Raw genomic sequence first — 13,775 nt, 5'->3', positions numbered from 1 at the left:
TGGTCACTCTTCCGAGCCATCCCGGTCGCTGCTCCGCCCCCTCTGCCAATCTGGGGAGGGCTGCAGACTACCACGTCTCCTCTGATACATGTGGAGTCGCCAGCCGCTTCTTTTCACCTGACAGTGAGGAGTTTCACCAGGGTGACGTAGCGCATGGGAGGATCACGCTATAACCCCCAGTTCCCCCTCCCCCCCTAACAGGCGCCCTGACCGACCAGAGGAGGCGCTAGTGCAGCAAAAAGGACACATACCCACATCTGGCTTCCCACCCGCATACACGGCCAATTGTGTCTGTAAGGACGCCTGACCAAGCACACCCAAAAGTATTGAAAATTAGGTAGCTCAAGCCTTTTGCTATACATAGTGATCCTGGTTTAACGTCAGAGTCCAGGGTTTTTACCACGTCTTACTTACATAGAGTGATACAGACTCATAGATCTCTTTTTTATGTCTGTGTGTGCAGGTGTGCCAAAGAACCTGCACTGACAATACAATTGTTAGTGCTGGTTCTGCCTGCCTGTCTGCCTGCCTGCCTGCCTGTCTGTCTGTCTGTTTGTCTGACTGTCTGTGCTGATACTAGGTGTGCTGGTACGCCTACTTCCAACAGATGTGTTAGTGATGTTTTCTGCAGCTATGTTTATGCTGCTATGCTAACACCACAGAGTACCGAGACCATCCTGCCATGTTTTTAAACCTTTACTTGGTGTTTAACCTGTAGAGCTCACACTAAAATGGTCTAGGATTTCGTTAGTCTTTATTAATGATCTTAGGTAAGACACGAGAGCACAAAAAACACCTCTCTCTCTTTCTGTGTCTACTGATTCATTTATATTATGCATGCATGTATGGGCATTCGTTAGAATGCCAGTGAGCCCAGTTAAGTACACCTGGCGACTACCAGCTAAACAACATTTGGAGGGCAGTTGTCAGCATATATTTATGTGTGTGTGCGTGCGTGCGTGCGTGCATGCGTGCGTGCGTGCGTGCGTGTGTGTTTATCTGGACACCTTGTGCTGCCGTGTTAGTTTGTACTGTCTTCTCATCCATCTCCTTTGGTCCGGTAGTGTGTCCTTGTTTGTGTGTGCAGGTCAGGATGTTGAGTTGACTCGGCACGTGCGCACAGCCACCTTCCTACGGTACCAGTGCCCGTTCAAGTTCTGTGTCTCAGCGAGGGAATTGAAAGTGTTGTTTGAGACAGGGAACATGTTGTTGTACACGAGCTGTTGACGCAGGAACCTTTCAGTTTGGCATTTCCGTCGGATTAACATTTTTCCCAAATAGCAACACTTGAGCCCAGGCGCTTTTACCCATCCTGCACCAGATTTAAACTGATAGTCTAAAAGCTGTACCTTTAACATCACAAGCTTTCTGTGAGAGCCAGAAACTAAAGTTCTTAAAAGTTATAAATAAATGCTCTTTGCTTAGAGAGTTTTTCTGTGGCTTTGAGTCTCCGTTGTGGTGTCCTTCATAGGGCTGCTTTAAGTGTGCACTGTCATTGCTCTTTCTACTTTCCATCAGTTGCATTCTCAAAATACTAAGGAGCAAACTGTACATGTTCCCCCTCTCTTTTTTCTTTTCTTGTTCTTTTCTTTTTTTTACCCCCACCCCTTTTCTCCCCAGTTGTACCTGGCCAATTATCCCACTCTTCGGAGCCTTTCCGGTTGCTGCCCCATCCCCTCTGCCGATCCGGGGAGGGCTGCAGACTACCACATACCTCCTCTGATACATGTGGAATCACCAGCCGCTTCTTTTCACCTGACAGTGAGGAGTTTCACCAGGGGGATGTAGCGCGTGGGAGGACCATACTATTCCCCCCAGTCCCCCCCCCCGACCAGTTCCCCCCCCCCCGAAACAGGCACCCCGACCGACCAGAGTATGCGCTAGTGCAGCGACCAGGATACATACCCACATCCAGCTTGCCACCCGCCGAGGTGGCGAATTGTGTCTGTAGGGACCCCCGACCAAGCCGGAGGTAACACGGGGATTTAAACCAGTGATCCCCATGTTAGTAGGCAACGAAATAGACCGCTACGCTGCCCCGACGCCTTCCCCTCTCTCTTTTCTCATCTAGTCTCACTCCAATTTTTTTCTGGTTCAACATTTTTGCACTTATTCAACCTTCTCCCTGTCTCTCTGTCCTCGATCACTGCTAGTACCTCATAAATCTCCCTTTAGGGGAAAGCAAAGGCTGACAGGTAACAATCTTCCGAAAGATAAGTGCTGACATCTGAAAGAAAACCTGAGGCCAATTTTTTTCTGTTTTTGTTAAAACGTCGTATTTCAAGTGCCACCTATTGTGTTGAATTAAGTTTTGCAGACAAAAGAGCTCAGTAGCGTCGATGTGACGTGATGAACCCCTCTTCCCTTTAATGAGCATCATCCTCTCTACTGTATTGGTATTTGAATCAGAACAGCTCACTCAAAGTGACAAATTGCTTGTCCTCCCTAGAGCACACACAATTTTGTTCACACTACAGCAATCTTTACTTCTATAAAAGATTACTTTCATGTCAACACAATCTCAAAATGGTCATTGGTTATGAAACAAGACTCTATAGTTATGGAGTGTACATACCTATATGCCTTCTAACTAATGAAAGCCATCAAGTCTGAATGTAATTTAAACCTCTGCCAGCAAAGCCTCATCAAATTACTTCGAATAAATGATAAATCAATCTATGTGGGCTGTCCTTTCTGATGTCAGTGGGACAGCAGACATTAAAAAAAGATGTCACATCATACTGTTTTTATGTACAGACAATTTTTTATCTTTCATACTCTGTGACATGTTTTGAATCCTCCGCAGTCTTCCTCGTGTCACGTTGTGTCGTCGTGACAGTCAGCTGATTTTATAGAGGTCTTGTCATCCTATCAAAGGTGCCAAAAATGGTAGGACGACCATGAATCCCGTTTTCCAATGGTTTCAAGAGAACAGCATCCCATGTGCCCAACAGCTGGAAAGCCCTCTCATCCTGGTTTACCGGCCCCAAGGATCACTTTCTGATCTCAGTTACCCCCTTGATCCAGAGGGGGTATCCATCACTTTCTGTTGTAACCTTGTGTTGTAACCTTGGACCTGCTTCCAGTCCATTATATGGCTCTCCCTCTTATGATGGTAGGGGGCCACCCTGCCCATAGCCTACAATATCCATAATTCCCTGCTCAGCCTCACAGGTAATCTCCACCCATCTTTTCACCTTCACTGTGATCAGTATTGGTTACAGTAATACTGTAAGCAGTGATGCAATGTCGCCCTTAAAACCGCAGCAGAATTGAAATTCATTCTCTCTTGTGTCGGACCGTGCACACCACACATTTAGAGTTACCCTGTCCTGCAGAACAATGAGAACAAAGGACCATGTGTCTTCACATTACCGCTGGCCCCGGTTTTATTGGAAGATAACCTAGTCTTTTTCACCTGTTAACTGGCTGTGATACGGGGTTACCTTTACTGCGAGCTATGCAGTTTTCACAGAAAGAGAAGGCGACCAGATCCTTTCTCATTTCTTAAATGTTGATGCAGTCACAACTTAGACTCCCTCGAGACCATCCGACGACTGATGGAGCAGAAAAAGATCTTTTAGCTGATGAGCTGTGTGAAAGAAAAGAGACCTTGTTTTCCCATGGCCACACTTTGATACCGGACAACCAGGAAAAGAAACTGTTTTCCCAGATCTGTGCCCCACGCTGTTCGTCGAAAGAACAGTCTCAAATAAGACTGGTATTTCAGCACACAGACACACACGTGCCATCGCTTGCTAGCTTGATGGTAGTTCATCAAGTCCACCCTCGTTAACGGTGTGTTCTTTAATGACTGTAGAGTCCAATTCTTGATCCACAAGTTTTATTGCACGTTGGGCAAATTAAGTCTGAGTTAGTGGGGGCAGGCATGGTTGTGTGTCTTTTCTGTTGGTTTTTCACATTCCTCTCCATTTCCAGCTGCTCTATACCTCTGGCAGATCTCACGCCAGTTGGAACAGTTGATGGCAGCTTGCTCCGGTCTCAAGGAGTCGATACAACACTTTTACAGTGATGTTTTTAGCTGTTCTTTGAATCACTTCTTCTGACCACCTGTGGACCTGTGGCCCAGATGAAGCTTTCCATACAGGATTTGACGTGGCAAGCGTTCTTGGGGCGTCCTAATGACATGTCCAAGCCAGCAAAGTTGGTGTTCAGTGACTGGCTTCTATGCTGTTGCAGTTTGTTCCAGCAAGAATCTCAGCATGAGGAACACGATTACGCCATGTGATCCCCATGATTTGCTGCAGACACCTTATGTGGAACCGCTTCAGTAACCTTAGGTTGTGGCTGTATGTGACTCAGGCTTCACAGCTGTATAGGAGAGTTGTGATGCAGATGGCTTTGTAAATGACAATTTTGGTGTGCTGGTGGAGGTGTTTGTTTTGGAAGACCGTATGTTGGAGTTTGCTGAAGGCTACGGAGGCTTGTTTGATTCTATTCATGGAGTTTCATGATCAGTGTTGCAGCCCTCAGAAAGGATGCTTCTGCCCAGGTAAGAAAGGTGGAGCAGCTGAGAGTGGTTGGTGTTCTATAGTGAAGACAGGCATAGTGGGTGGGGAGCTGGACCTCCATTGGCATAACACCTCAGTCTTCGTGATGTTGACTGATAGACCCAGCCTACTGTAGCCATTCACAACTGCGGCAAGGATGGTTTGCAGGTCTTCTGGTGTGTGAGCTACAAGAGCACAGTCATCAACGTATGGCAGCTCCAGGACCTGCACTGCAGACAACTTGATAGTTGCCTGGAACCTTAGAATGTTGAAGAGGTTACCATCTAGCCTAAAGTCTATTGTGATCTCACTACTGCCTTCCAGATCTTTGTGAAAAAGCTTTGTGACGCATTGGATGAAAATGTTGAAGAGTACCAGTGCCATCACACACCCCTGCCTCACTCCAGTGCATACATTAAAGGGTGCTGATTCCTGTCCTCCTATGGCCACCCGTGCCACCATCCCATCATGGAACTGTTACAGAATGTTCACAAATTTGTTTGGACAGCCAAACTTTCTCAGGATTTTCCAAAGTAGCTCTAGATTCACAGTGTCAAAAGCTTTGGAGAGGTCCACACACACATACACACATACAATATCTGCACAGCCTCGCTACCTCATGTCAACTTTTGTGCCTTGGTCTCACATTGCTGCTCAATTATTGATTGTAACTGATTAGTATTAGTCAATTTCCTTTTTTAACAATGTCATTATCCAAGCCGCTTATGCTAATTAGGTTCGCAAGATACTGGAGCCTATCCCAGCAGTAATTGGGCGGCAGGCTGGGAGACACCCTGGACAGGCTGCCAGTCCATCACAGGGCTGACACATTCACACCTAGGGACAATTTAGTATATCCGATTCACCTGACCTACGTGTCTTTGGACTGTGGAAGGAAACCGGCACACCTGGAGGAAACTCACGCAGACATGGGGAGAACATGCAAACTCCACACAGAGGACGACCTGGGACGACCCCCAAGGTTGGACTACCCCGGGGTTCGAGCCCAAGACTTTCTTGCTGGGAGGCGACCGTGCTAACCCCTGCGCCACTTTTTTTTAACAATTTCCTTTTTTAATTGATTGTTCTAATAAATTGTTTTCATTGAAGTACAAGTCATCTGCCTGTTTTGTGACAGTACTCACTGGAGCCATCCTCTGCCACCTAAAGTGCTGCAGTTGGGGCAACACTGATTATTCCATCACCTTGGCTGTCTGTGAATATTCTCATTCATCCAGGTCATGGTTATCCAAAGGAGTTGAATCAAGTGCAACTGGACTTGGTATAGTATAACCGTGAAGACGTTTCGCCTCTCATCCAAGAGGCTTCCTCAGTTCGTGCCTTTCTGACTAGACCAAGCTATTCTGACTGGCTGGTGATGAGACTCAGAATTTATCCTCTAGGAGTCGTTGTCAGAGCTATTGATATGCGTGGCTCTTTGTGATCCGATGTTTAACAACGCCCGTCGCTAACAGACCCATAGATATGAGTGGCTCTTTTGTGTACCAATGTTTGGCCGCGCCCGTCGTTATCGGAGCTATTGATATGCGTGGCTCTCCTGTGCTCCAATATCCAGCCGCGCCCATCGCCATCGGAGCTATAAATTTGCATTTGTTTAGCAGCGACGGTCGTTAGGGGGGCGGTTAGTTTCGACTTCATTATTCAGTGGTCATGAGAGTCGTTGGCGCCGTTAGTGACCGACTGTTGTTCTTGGAGGCTAGGCTTCTTGAGTCTCCTGGGTAGAGGTGAAAGGACGGCATTGTAAGTGGGAGATAGGTGGTGTCGCAGACCTCCTCCTCTGTTGAGGGATGGTTTTTCCAGTTTCGCATAGATGGCTTCCTTCATCCCTCTTTCAAACCATCTATCTTCTCTGTCCAAAATGTGTATGTTGCCGTCCTCGAATGAGTGTGTCTTCCCCTTTAGGTGTAGATAGACTGCTGAGTCTTGTCCTGAGGAGAAACTCAGGAAAATTTTCAACAAACACCGCATCCCAGTATACTTCAAACCCAGCAACACACTCCGACAAAGACTGGTTCATCCCAAAGACCGTGTACCACGCACCCGGAAAAGCAATCTGGTGTATGCCGTACAATGCAATGAGGACTGCACTGACCTATACATAGGAGAAACCAAACAACCGCTACACAAACGGATGGCCCAACACAGAAGGCCAAACTCCTCAGGACAAGACTCATATCAATAGCTCTGACAACAACTCCTAGAGGATAAATTCTGAGTCTCATCAACAGCCAGTCAGACTAGCTTGGTCTAGTCAGAAAGGCACGAACTGAGGAAGCCTCTTGGATGAGAGGCGAAACGTCTTCACGGATATACTATACCAAGTCCAGCTGCACTTGATTCAACTCCTTTGGATATACATCACCTTGACTGGTTCAATTATAACTATTGAACTCCAAAATTAATGGTTAATATGAGACTGACTCATGAGACTGACTCAACGAGACTGATTTGATTATTCCATCAATTCTAGTAGTTTACTTAAATATTAACCACCAAAATTAATGGTAAATGATTCATGAGACGGATTTTGTGAGATTGATTTTATGAGACTGTATGTCACGGTATTACAATGGTGAAGTATGAAAGATGAGAAAAAAATTATAATAGTCTGTGCATAAGAACCGTAATATACTAGTTCACTCAGACTAGAAACATTTGTTTGGGATAAGATGACACACTGTCAGAATCGGAGAAGCATCACCACATCCCTGGCTTTAGTAACCCCCCCCCCCATCTCTCACGCCATCTCTCCATTCCACACCATTTTTCAAAAGTACATATTGGATGGAGAAAAGCTGAAGCCATGTGCTAAATTACTCTTGGTGGCTTGTCAAAATGGCTGCCTCTAAATACCTTTCACTGGCAAGGTCAGATTTTGCAAGTGCAGTTTTTACCATGCATCAAGACAAAGTGAAGATTCTTTCTGGGAATATTGATTGTTTTCTGTTTAGTAGTCAAGATCTTCAATTTGACTCTAGTTTTCCCCATTATTGGTTCAATCTTTTGCTTTTGGCTCAGCCACTGTGCAGTGAGAATTTAAAAGATGCAATTTACCAGCCTTGGTTTTTAGTAGTTGCCTTGCTGATATTTGGATGACAAGAGTCAGAATTGTCTATATTTTCACTTCTTGAGTGGACTTGATAAAAGGTGAATTGATTATAGTCTTGCTATTCCCTGTGCAGGCATCATCTCTCCCTTTGTCCATCATCATAGTGGGGGTCGGGCCTGCGGAGTTTGACGGTAAGGATTCACAGCATTTTTTTCTCTCTTCTTGTCTTGTATAGCCTCTTGAAACAACAGCTTTTATTGCCACTGCTAATGATAAATAATAATCTGGAAATACTTCAGAGTCCTGAAGACTGCAGTTTTTGTTTGATTTGCTGGAACCTCAGGTTATGCATTGTGTTTGCAGTGGTGTTTTAGCAATCCAGATACCAGAGGACCAGTTTGAGTTAAACCCATGTCACCAGTGCCATTATGTCAGTACCTTCCCAATGGTAAATTAAACATAAAACATGGTTCTAGCTGGTGAAGTTGTGTCTATTGGTAAAGGTCTTGTGGAAATTTGGTCTACTCACAACAACTCAATTCTTCTGCAAACTCCGTACTACTTGCTTTCTCCTGCATTTGGCTGCTATACTGAAAATGTAAAATGACATGTGCGTTAGTTTTCATGGAATAGTCCTGCCTCACAGTAACCATAGAAATGAGCAACTACAAAAACCGCTAATGATTTAGATGTTTGTGGTTAGCTATTTTCATAAATAAGCCATTGTCATAAATAAGGAAAAGATAGAAAGAATTAAAAATACATTCGTTTGTATGTTAATCTGAGGATTGTAACTTCAATACAGTAAAATAACCAGAATTATTGATAAAGAATTGAACCTTATGCCGGCTAATAAAGTCTTTCATATCTGACTTTGGAAGAATACATGAATTGCCTCCCTGAAGATTTCATCCATCAAACTGTCTTCCTGTTGAATTTTTCATTGTGGGAATTCATTTTATATTTGACCTCATTCATTTAAGCAATTGACATTTACCTTCCATTAAAGGCTTCAGCAGCGCCTCTAGTGCATGAACGGAGAACTACAGCCCGTATGACGCTCAGTCAGCCTGAAATTTTTATATATATATATACACACACACACACACACACACACACACACACACATACAGGCACACACACACACACTATATATATATAAATATATATGTGTGTGTGTGTGTGTGAGTGTGCGCCTGTGTGTGCGGGTACTCATTGTATGTGTGTGTCTCTATGGTTGCTATATATGTGTGCCTTGTTCTTTTATGTTAGTTTGCATCACCTTGGCTCTCTGTTGTGTCATTTGAATTTGTTTTTTCATCTGCTCTAGCTCAAAGCTTCTGGAAGCTCTGTTGTTTTATCCTCCACTTTATTTTTGATTTTTTCCACGTGTGTGCCGTGTATTTGGTCTTCAAGTTGACTTGATGTCTGCTCAGCTTCACGTACGTAGCCATGGCTGAAATGACAGCCCAAGTTGTTTTGTGTCTCCGCCAGAATGATTTCAGTATAGTAGCGACATACCTGTTGTGCATACATGCTCGCCTTCAATGTCATGGTGCCATCCCCTTTATTTCTTCTGGGTTTTTCTTTTCTGAGTGAGTGATGTGTGAAACTACTACAAGCTGCTGTGTACCAGAGTCAAATTCCTCATGTACATGCACACTCAGCTGATAAAGTTGATTCTGATTCTGAGTATCATATTTCAGACTAGGATAAGCTGTTGTAGAAGAGCTGCTGTTGAGTAAAAGTTTTTGGAACGACACATCAGTTGGGTTTTGTCTTTCATGGACAGCAGGGTGTGAATGAATGCAAGCGTCATCGTCTACATTTCGCAAGTTTTGAAATTATTGTTTGAATGCTGCACTTTAAATCAGGCATGCAGCCTCTGGAAGCCAGTAGACTGAATTCTTCTCTTTTTCTGAGTCAAATGACCCGAGATGTAAATGTATGTTATTTCATTTTGAACGTGACATTGTTTTTTTGTGTTTATTCTCACTTTCCACCATTGACTATGTGACAATTGTTTCGACTATTATTTTCTTCACTGCTCTTTTGTCCTTCCATCAGTTGCACCGACAAAGTGCAAGGGAACATCTTTTCTCTTGCTTACCCCCCCCTCTTCTTTTTCATCTTCTCTCTGTCTCTTTCCTTCTCCTTATTCTCTCTGTCTTTCTCTAGCCATGGAAGAATTAGATGGCGATGAAGTCAGAGTATCCTCCAGAGGACGTTTTGCTGAGAGGGACATTGTACAGGTACTTATTGTCTGCTTCTTCCTCTTTCGGCTTATTCCCTGTTTCTCAGGGGTCACCACAGCAAGTACAGGTACTTATTTTTACCTCATTTAATGAGCATACCTGACTTAAAACATACGTTCCTAGTGCCGATAATGGCACAGAGAAGTAAATCCAGAGAAATTACACAATTACAACAATGGTCACTCCGGGGGGGGGCATCTGTCTGCAGTCCTCCATTATCCATGAGAGGGGAGAAAGTCTGCCCACTCATTCTGAATGTAGCGATAGACCGTCAGCCCGAGTCTCTTCTGCATTAGTCTAGCTTAAATGTTCCCAAGCAGGCTGGGCAGCATGGTCCTGTGACAGTTGGAATACGTTTGATGCAATGGTCCCAAAGTCCATATGAAATAGAAGAGACGTATCTGACATATCAGTACCCCAGCAATGTTCAGAGTCTTCATTATTTCTGAATGGGACTCGTTCACCCTGGGACCTTGCCTTTGTGGAGTTTCTCACTACAGTACAGATGACCTCTGCCAAACAGCCAAGCACAGACTTACAGAATACTCCAGCCCTCCACCTGCATGTCTTTGGGGTTCAAGGGCTGGCTGATGGGGAAGAAAATGAGTGTCTGGTGTGGCTATCATGTTTTGTTTTGTTTTGTTTTGGGTTTTTTTCCAAACACGATTGTCATCCGACTATTTTGGACCAACATCCGCGATTAGAAAACTCTTTAGATATCATTAATGATGATTAAAGTGAAATGATGATCAAAGTTTTGGAAAGGTCAGTTGGAGCAAAAGAGCCTCAAGCTGGGCACACAAGAGGTCTTTTGAAATCCTAACTGATAGTGAAAATGAGGGAGATTGCACACATGAAGACATATTTCACTGGGAGTTTTTTTGGCTTTCAGTTATCAGAACACACACACACTAGATCCCAAGGTCAAGACAACGAATCACACTTAACTTCATTCAGTCCTGACTCTATTGTTTTAACCAGCAGGTGGCGTTAATGCAAAAGTTTGGATATCAAGCACCATTAACATTCAAAGAAGAAAAAGACTGGCAGAAATTCTTGTAATCCAACATGACTTCCTGCTAAACAAATACAGATGTTAACAGTCAGACACTTTTTTGTCTGGCTTTTTTTTTAGAAAATCAAACAGAAATTTGTGAAAATTGTTTTGCTGTTTTAAGTTCGTAATCAGTTTGCCTCTCATTGGGCCTCGTAAATCAATAGCTTGTACGTACGAATTTATTCTTACACCCATGGATTTTTTTTTTTTAGATCTCAAGATTGTCTGATAGTCAGATTCAAAGCCTGAAGGTTATTTGTAATTCCTTCCCCCTAACATCTATTGTCTACCTCTTGCAATAACCAATTACCCAGGCTTGCAAAGACATCAGTGTTAGCCAATTGGGGTCTAAATTTAGGGGTTAGCTAAGTTCTACACTGGTCTCTGAAACAAACTTCTAGGCTAAATAATTCCATGGGTGTGTAAGAACAAATGTGTATTTATGAACAATCGATGAATGAGGCCCATTGGCTGTTGTGGGTTTCAGTTCCCGTTCACATTACAGGATTTCAAATTGTAAATATCAGACGTGTGATATTAATCAGAGAGGCCCCCACTGGCTTAGGGGGCTAAAGATTGCATTTTAAATGTCTCACACTACATAATCATCTGGGAAGATAATCACTTTCAAGTAGATTCAAATCAAGAATGTCCCCTGATCCTCAAGAGGGGCAAATCGGGACTGAAATTGGGCCAATTATCCTGTACTGCATGTAGTTGCTAGCCTGAAGAAGGCCACTTCATGACATCAATGTAGTGTGAAAAAAAATCTCTCATGGGATTCTGTTGCTGCCTTTCCATTTTGGAGTCAATTAGGAGGGGATGTTGCACTCAGTTTTGTTTATCTGCCTTCCCTGCCATATGGTCCAACTAATTTAAATTAATTTCAGGAACAAAGACTATGCCTAAAACAATATAACCACCTGCCTACATCTGTGTCTACTTAAGTACAACTAACCCCTTCCTCTCCCAGTTTTCACATATACACACGGAACAAAGCTTTCCAAACTACAACAGCTCATTAAAATTGAGCAATCCAACTCTTACATCACCATGGAGCACAAGCTTCTACTCTATCCATCTGACAATGGCGTATTCGAGGAGGAGCTGCCCAGTGCAGTAGTGTCAGAGTCTGACCTACTCGCCATGCTCCAATGTGTTGGAAACCATTTTGTCGTGGCCCTGCGGCCAAAATCCTCCTTTTCTTACTAACCTGTCCCTTTTTCCCTACTGCCCCAAGCCTTCCCTTCTCCCTTCCCCATCACCCCAATGTTTTTACCATCCATGCTAACCCCTCTTCCCTACACCCCCCCCCCAACTGGCCCAGCAACCTTTCCTTCAGGCTGGTTTGAGAAGAATGACACAGAGATAGAACAGCGCATCGCCAAGAAAAAGAGGGTCTTTCATGCCTGGCAAAATTATATGGCCTGCAAAGCTAAAAGAGTGGCTCACTCCAGAGCCAAGGCAGACGTCCAGAGATGGGTGAGGGAGCTTAAGAACTCTTGGTGGACAGAAAAAATTTCTGTAAATCCAGTGACTGGCAGAATCAGATGACACCAGAAGCTTTTTAGGCGCTACTAAAGCCGTCTGTTGTCCAAGCAACCTTGGCTTAAACTCCCTGTGCTCAAAGGATGGGTGGTAGCTACTAAAGGACAATGAGTCCATTAACGCCTGATGGAAGGAGCACTTCCAGGAACTCAACTGCAACAACACAGCTGAACCAGACATTGCCAGACACATTCCCCAAAGTCCCATCAGAGAAGACATTGGGTAGCCTCCCACCCTGATAGAGGGTCAAGATGCCATCAGGAGCCCTAAGAACAACAAGGCCACCAGTCCAGATGGGGTCCCAACTGAGATCTTAAAGGAAGTTGGACCAGAGCCGCATGTACCACAATCACGCCCTCCTCTTCAAGGTCTGGGAAAAAGAACTTCCCTCAGAGCTCAGGGATGCTCATAATAGTGGCCATATTCAAGAAAGGGGACAAGGCGGAATGTGGAAACTACCAGGAGCAGCTCACTCCTGTCAACAACAGGCAAAGTCCTCGCTCACATTCTCGCAAACCGACCGCTATCACTGGCTGAGGAAGTATTCCCAGAATCTCAGTTTGGCTTCTGCCCATCCAGAGGTACAGCAGACATGATATTTACAGCATGTCAACTCCAGGAAAAATGCCGTGAACAAAGGCAGCCTTTGTACATGGATTTCATAGACCTGACAAAGACCTTTGACTCAGTAGACTGCTAGGCTCTGTGGAGCATACTATCAAGATATGGCTGCCCTGACAAATACATCAGAATATTGAGGCTTCTACATAACGGCATGTCAGTCACCGTGCTCAACAACAGCAGCTTTGAGTCAGAGCCCTTCACTTTGGAAACAGGGGTCAAACAGGGGTTCATCATCGCACCCACCCTGTTTGCCATCTTTATTGCTGCCATACTCAACCCCATTGGCGAAGAGCTGCAACGGGGGATCCCAATCCTATACAGAACTGATGGCAGGCTCTTCAGCCTTAATAGGTTCAAGGCCAAGAGCAACGTCTGCAACACCTCCATCATGGAGATTCAGTATGCAGACGACAACGCCATCGCAGCACACACTCCAGAAGACCTCCAGGACATTCTGAATGCCTTTGCCAAGGTATACAGAGCCCTGGGTCTAGCATTAAACATCAAGAAGACCCGGGTCCTATATCATCCTCCCCCCACCTAAACAGCCATCTACCCAGCCTACCATAAAAGTGGACAGCAAAATTCTTGAAAACGTTTATCACTTCCCCTATCTCAGCAGCCTTCTTGCCTCAAAAGCTGACATTGTCTCATAGGTCAACCATCGGCTGAGTTGTGCCAGTGATGCTTATGCCAGACTCAGGAACAGT

At 44.5% G+C, this 13,775-nt stretch overlaps 1 protein-coding gene across 1 annotated transcript in view; it reads left to right on the top strand.

The window, feature by feature from the left end:
- The window catches only part of cpne9 (copine family member IX), a 126,038-nt gene that overhangs the window by 102,989 nt on the left and 9,274 nt on the right, over positions 1–13,775 (top strand). The window contains exons 18-19 of the mRNA XM_056299852.1: positions 7,715–7,772; positions 9,760–9,833. Of these exons, the coding sequence (XP_056155827.1) occupies positions 7,715–7,772; positions 9,760–9,833 (132 nt within the window). The remainder of the gene's footprint in view (positions 1–7,714; positions 7,773–9,759; positions 9,834–13,775) is intronic.

This window comes from Lampris incognitus, chromosome 2, assembly GCF_029633865.1.
Source record: "Lampris incognitus isolate fLamInc1 chromosome 2, fLamInc1.hap2, whole genome shotgun sequence".
NCBI classification, from domain to species: Eukaryota; Metazoa; Chordata; class Actinopteri; order Lampriformes; family Lampridae; genus Lampris; species Lampris incognitus.
The sequence above is the reverse complement of the archived record's forward strand: the minus strand, read 5'-3'. Positions and strand labels throughout refer to the sequence as shown.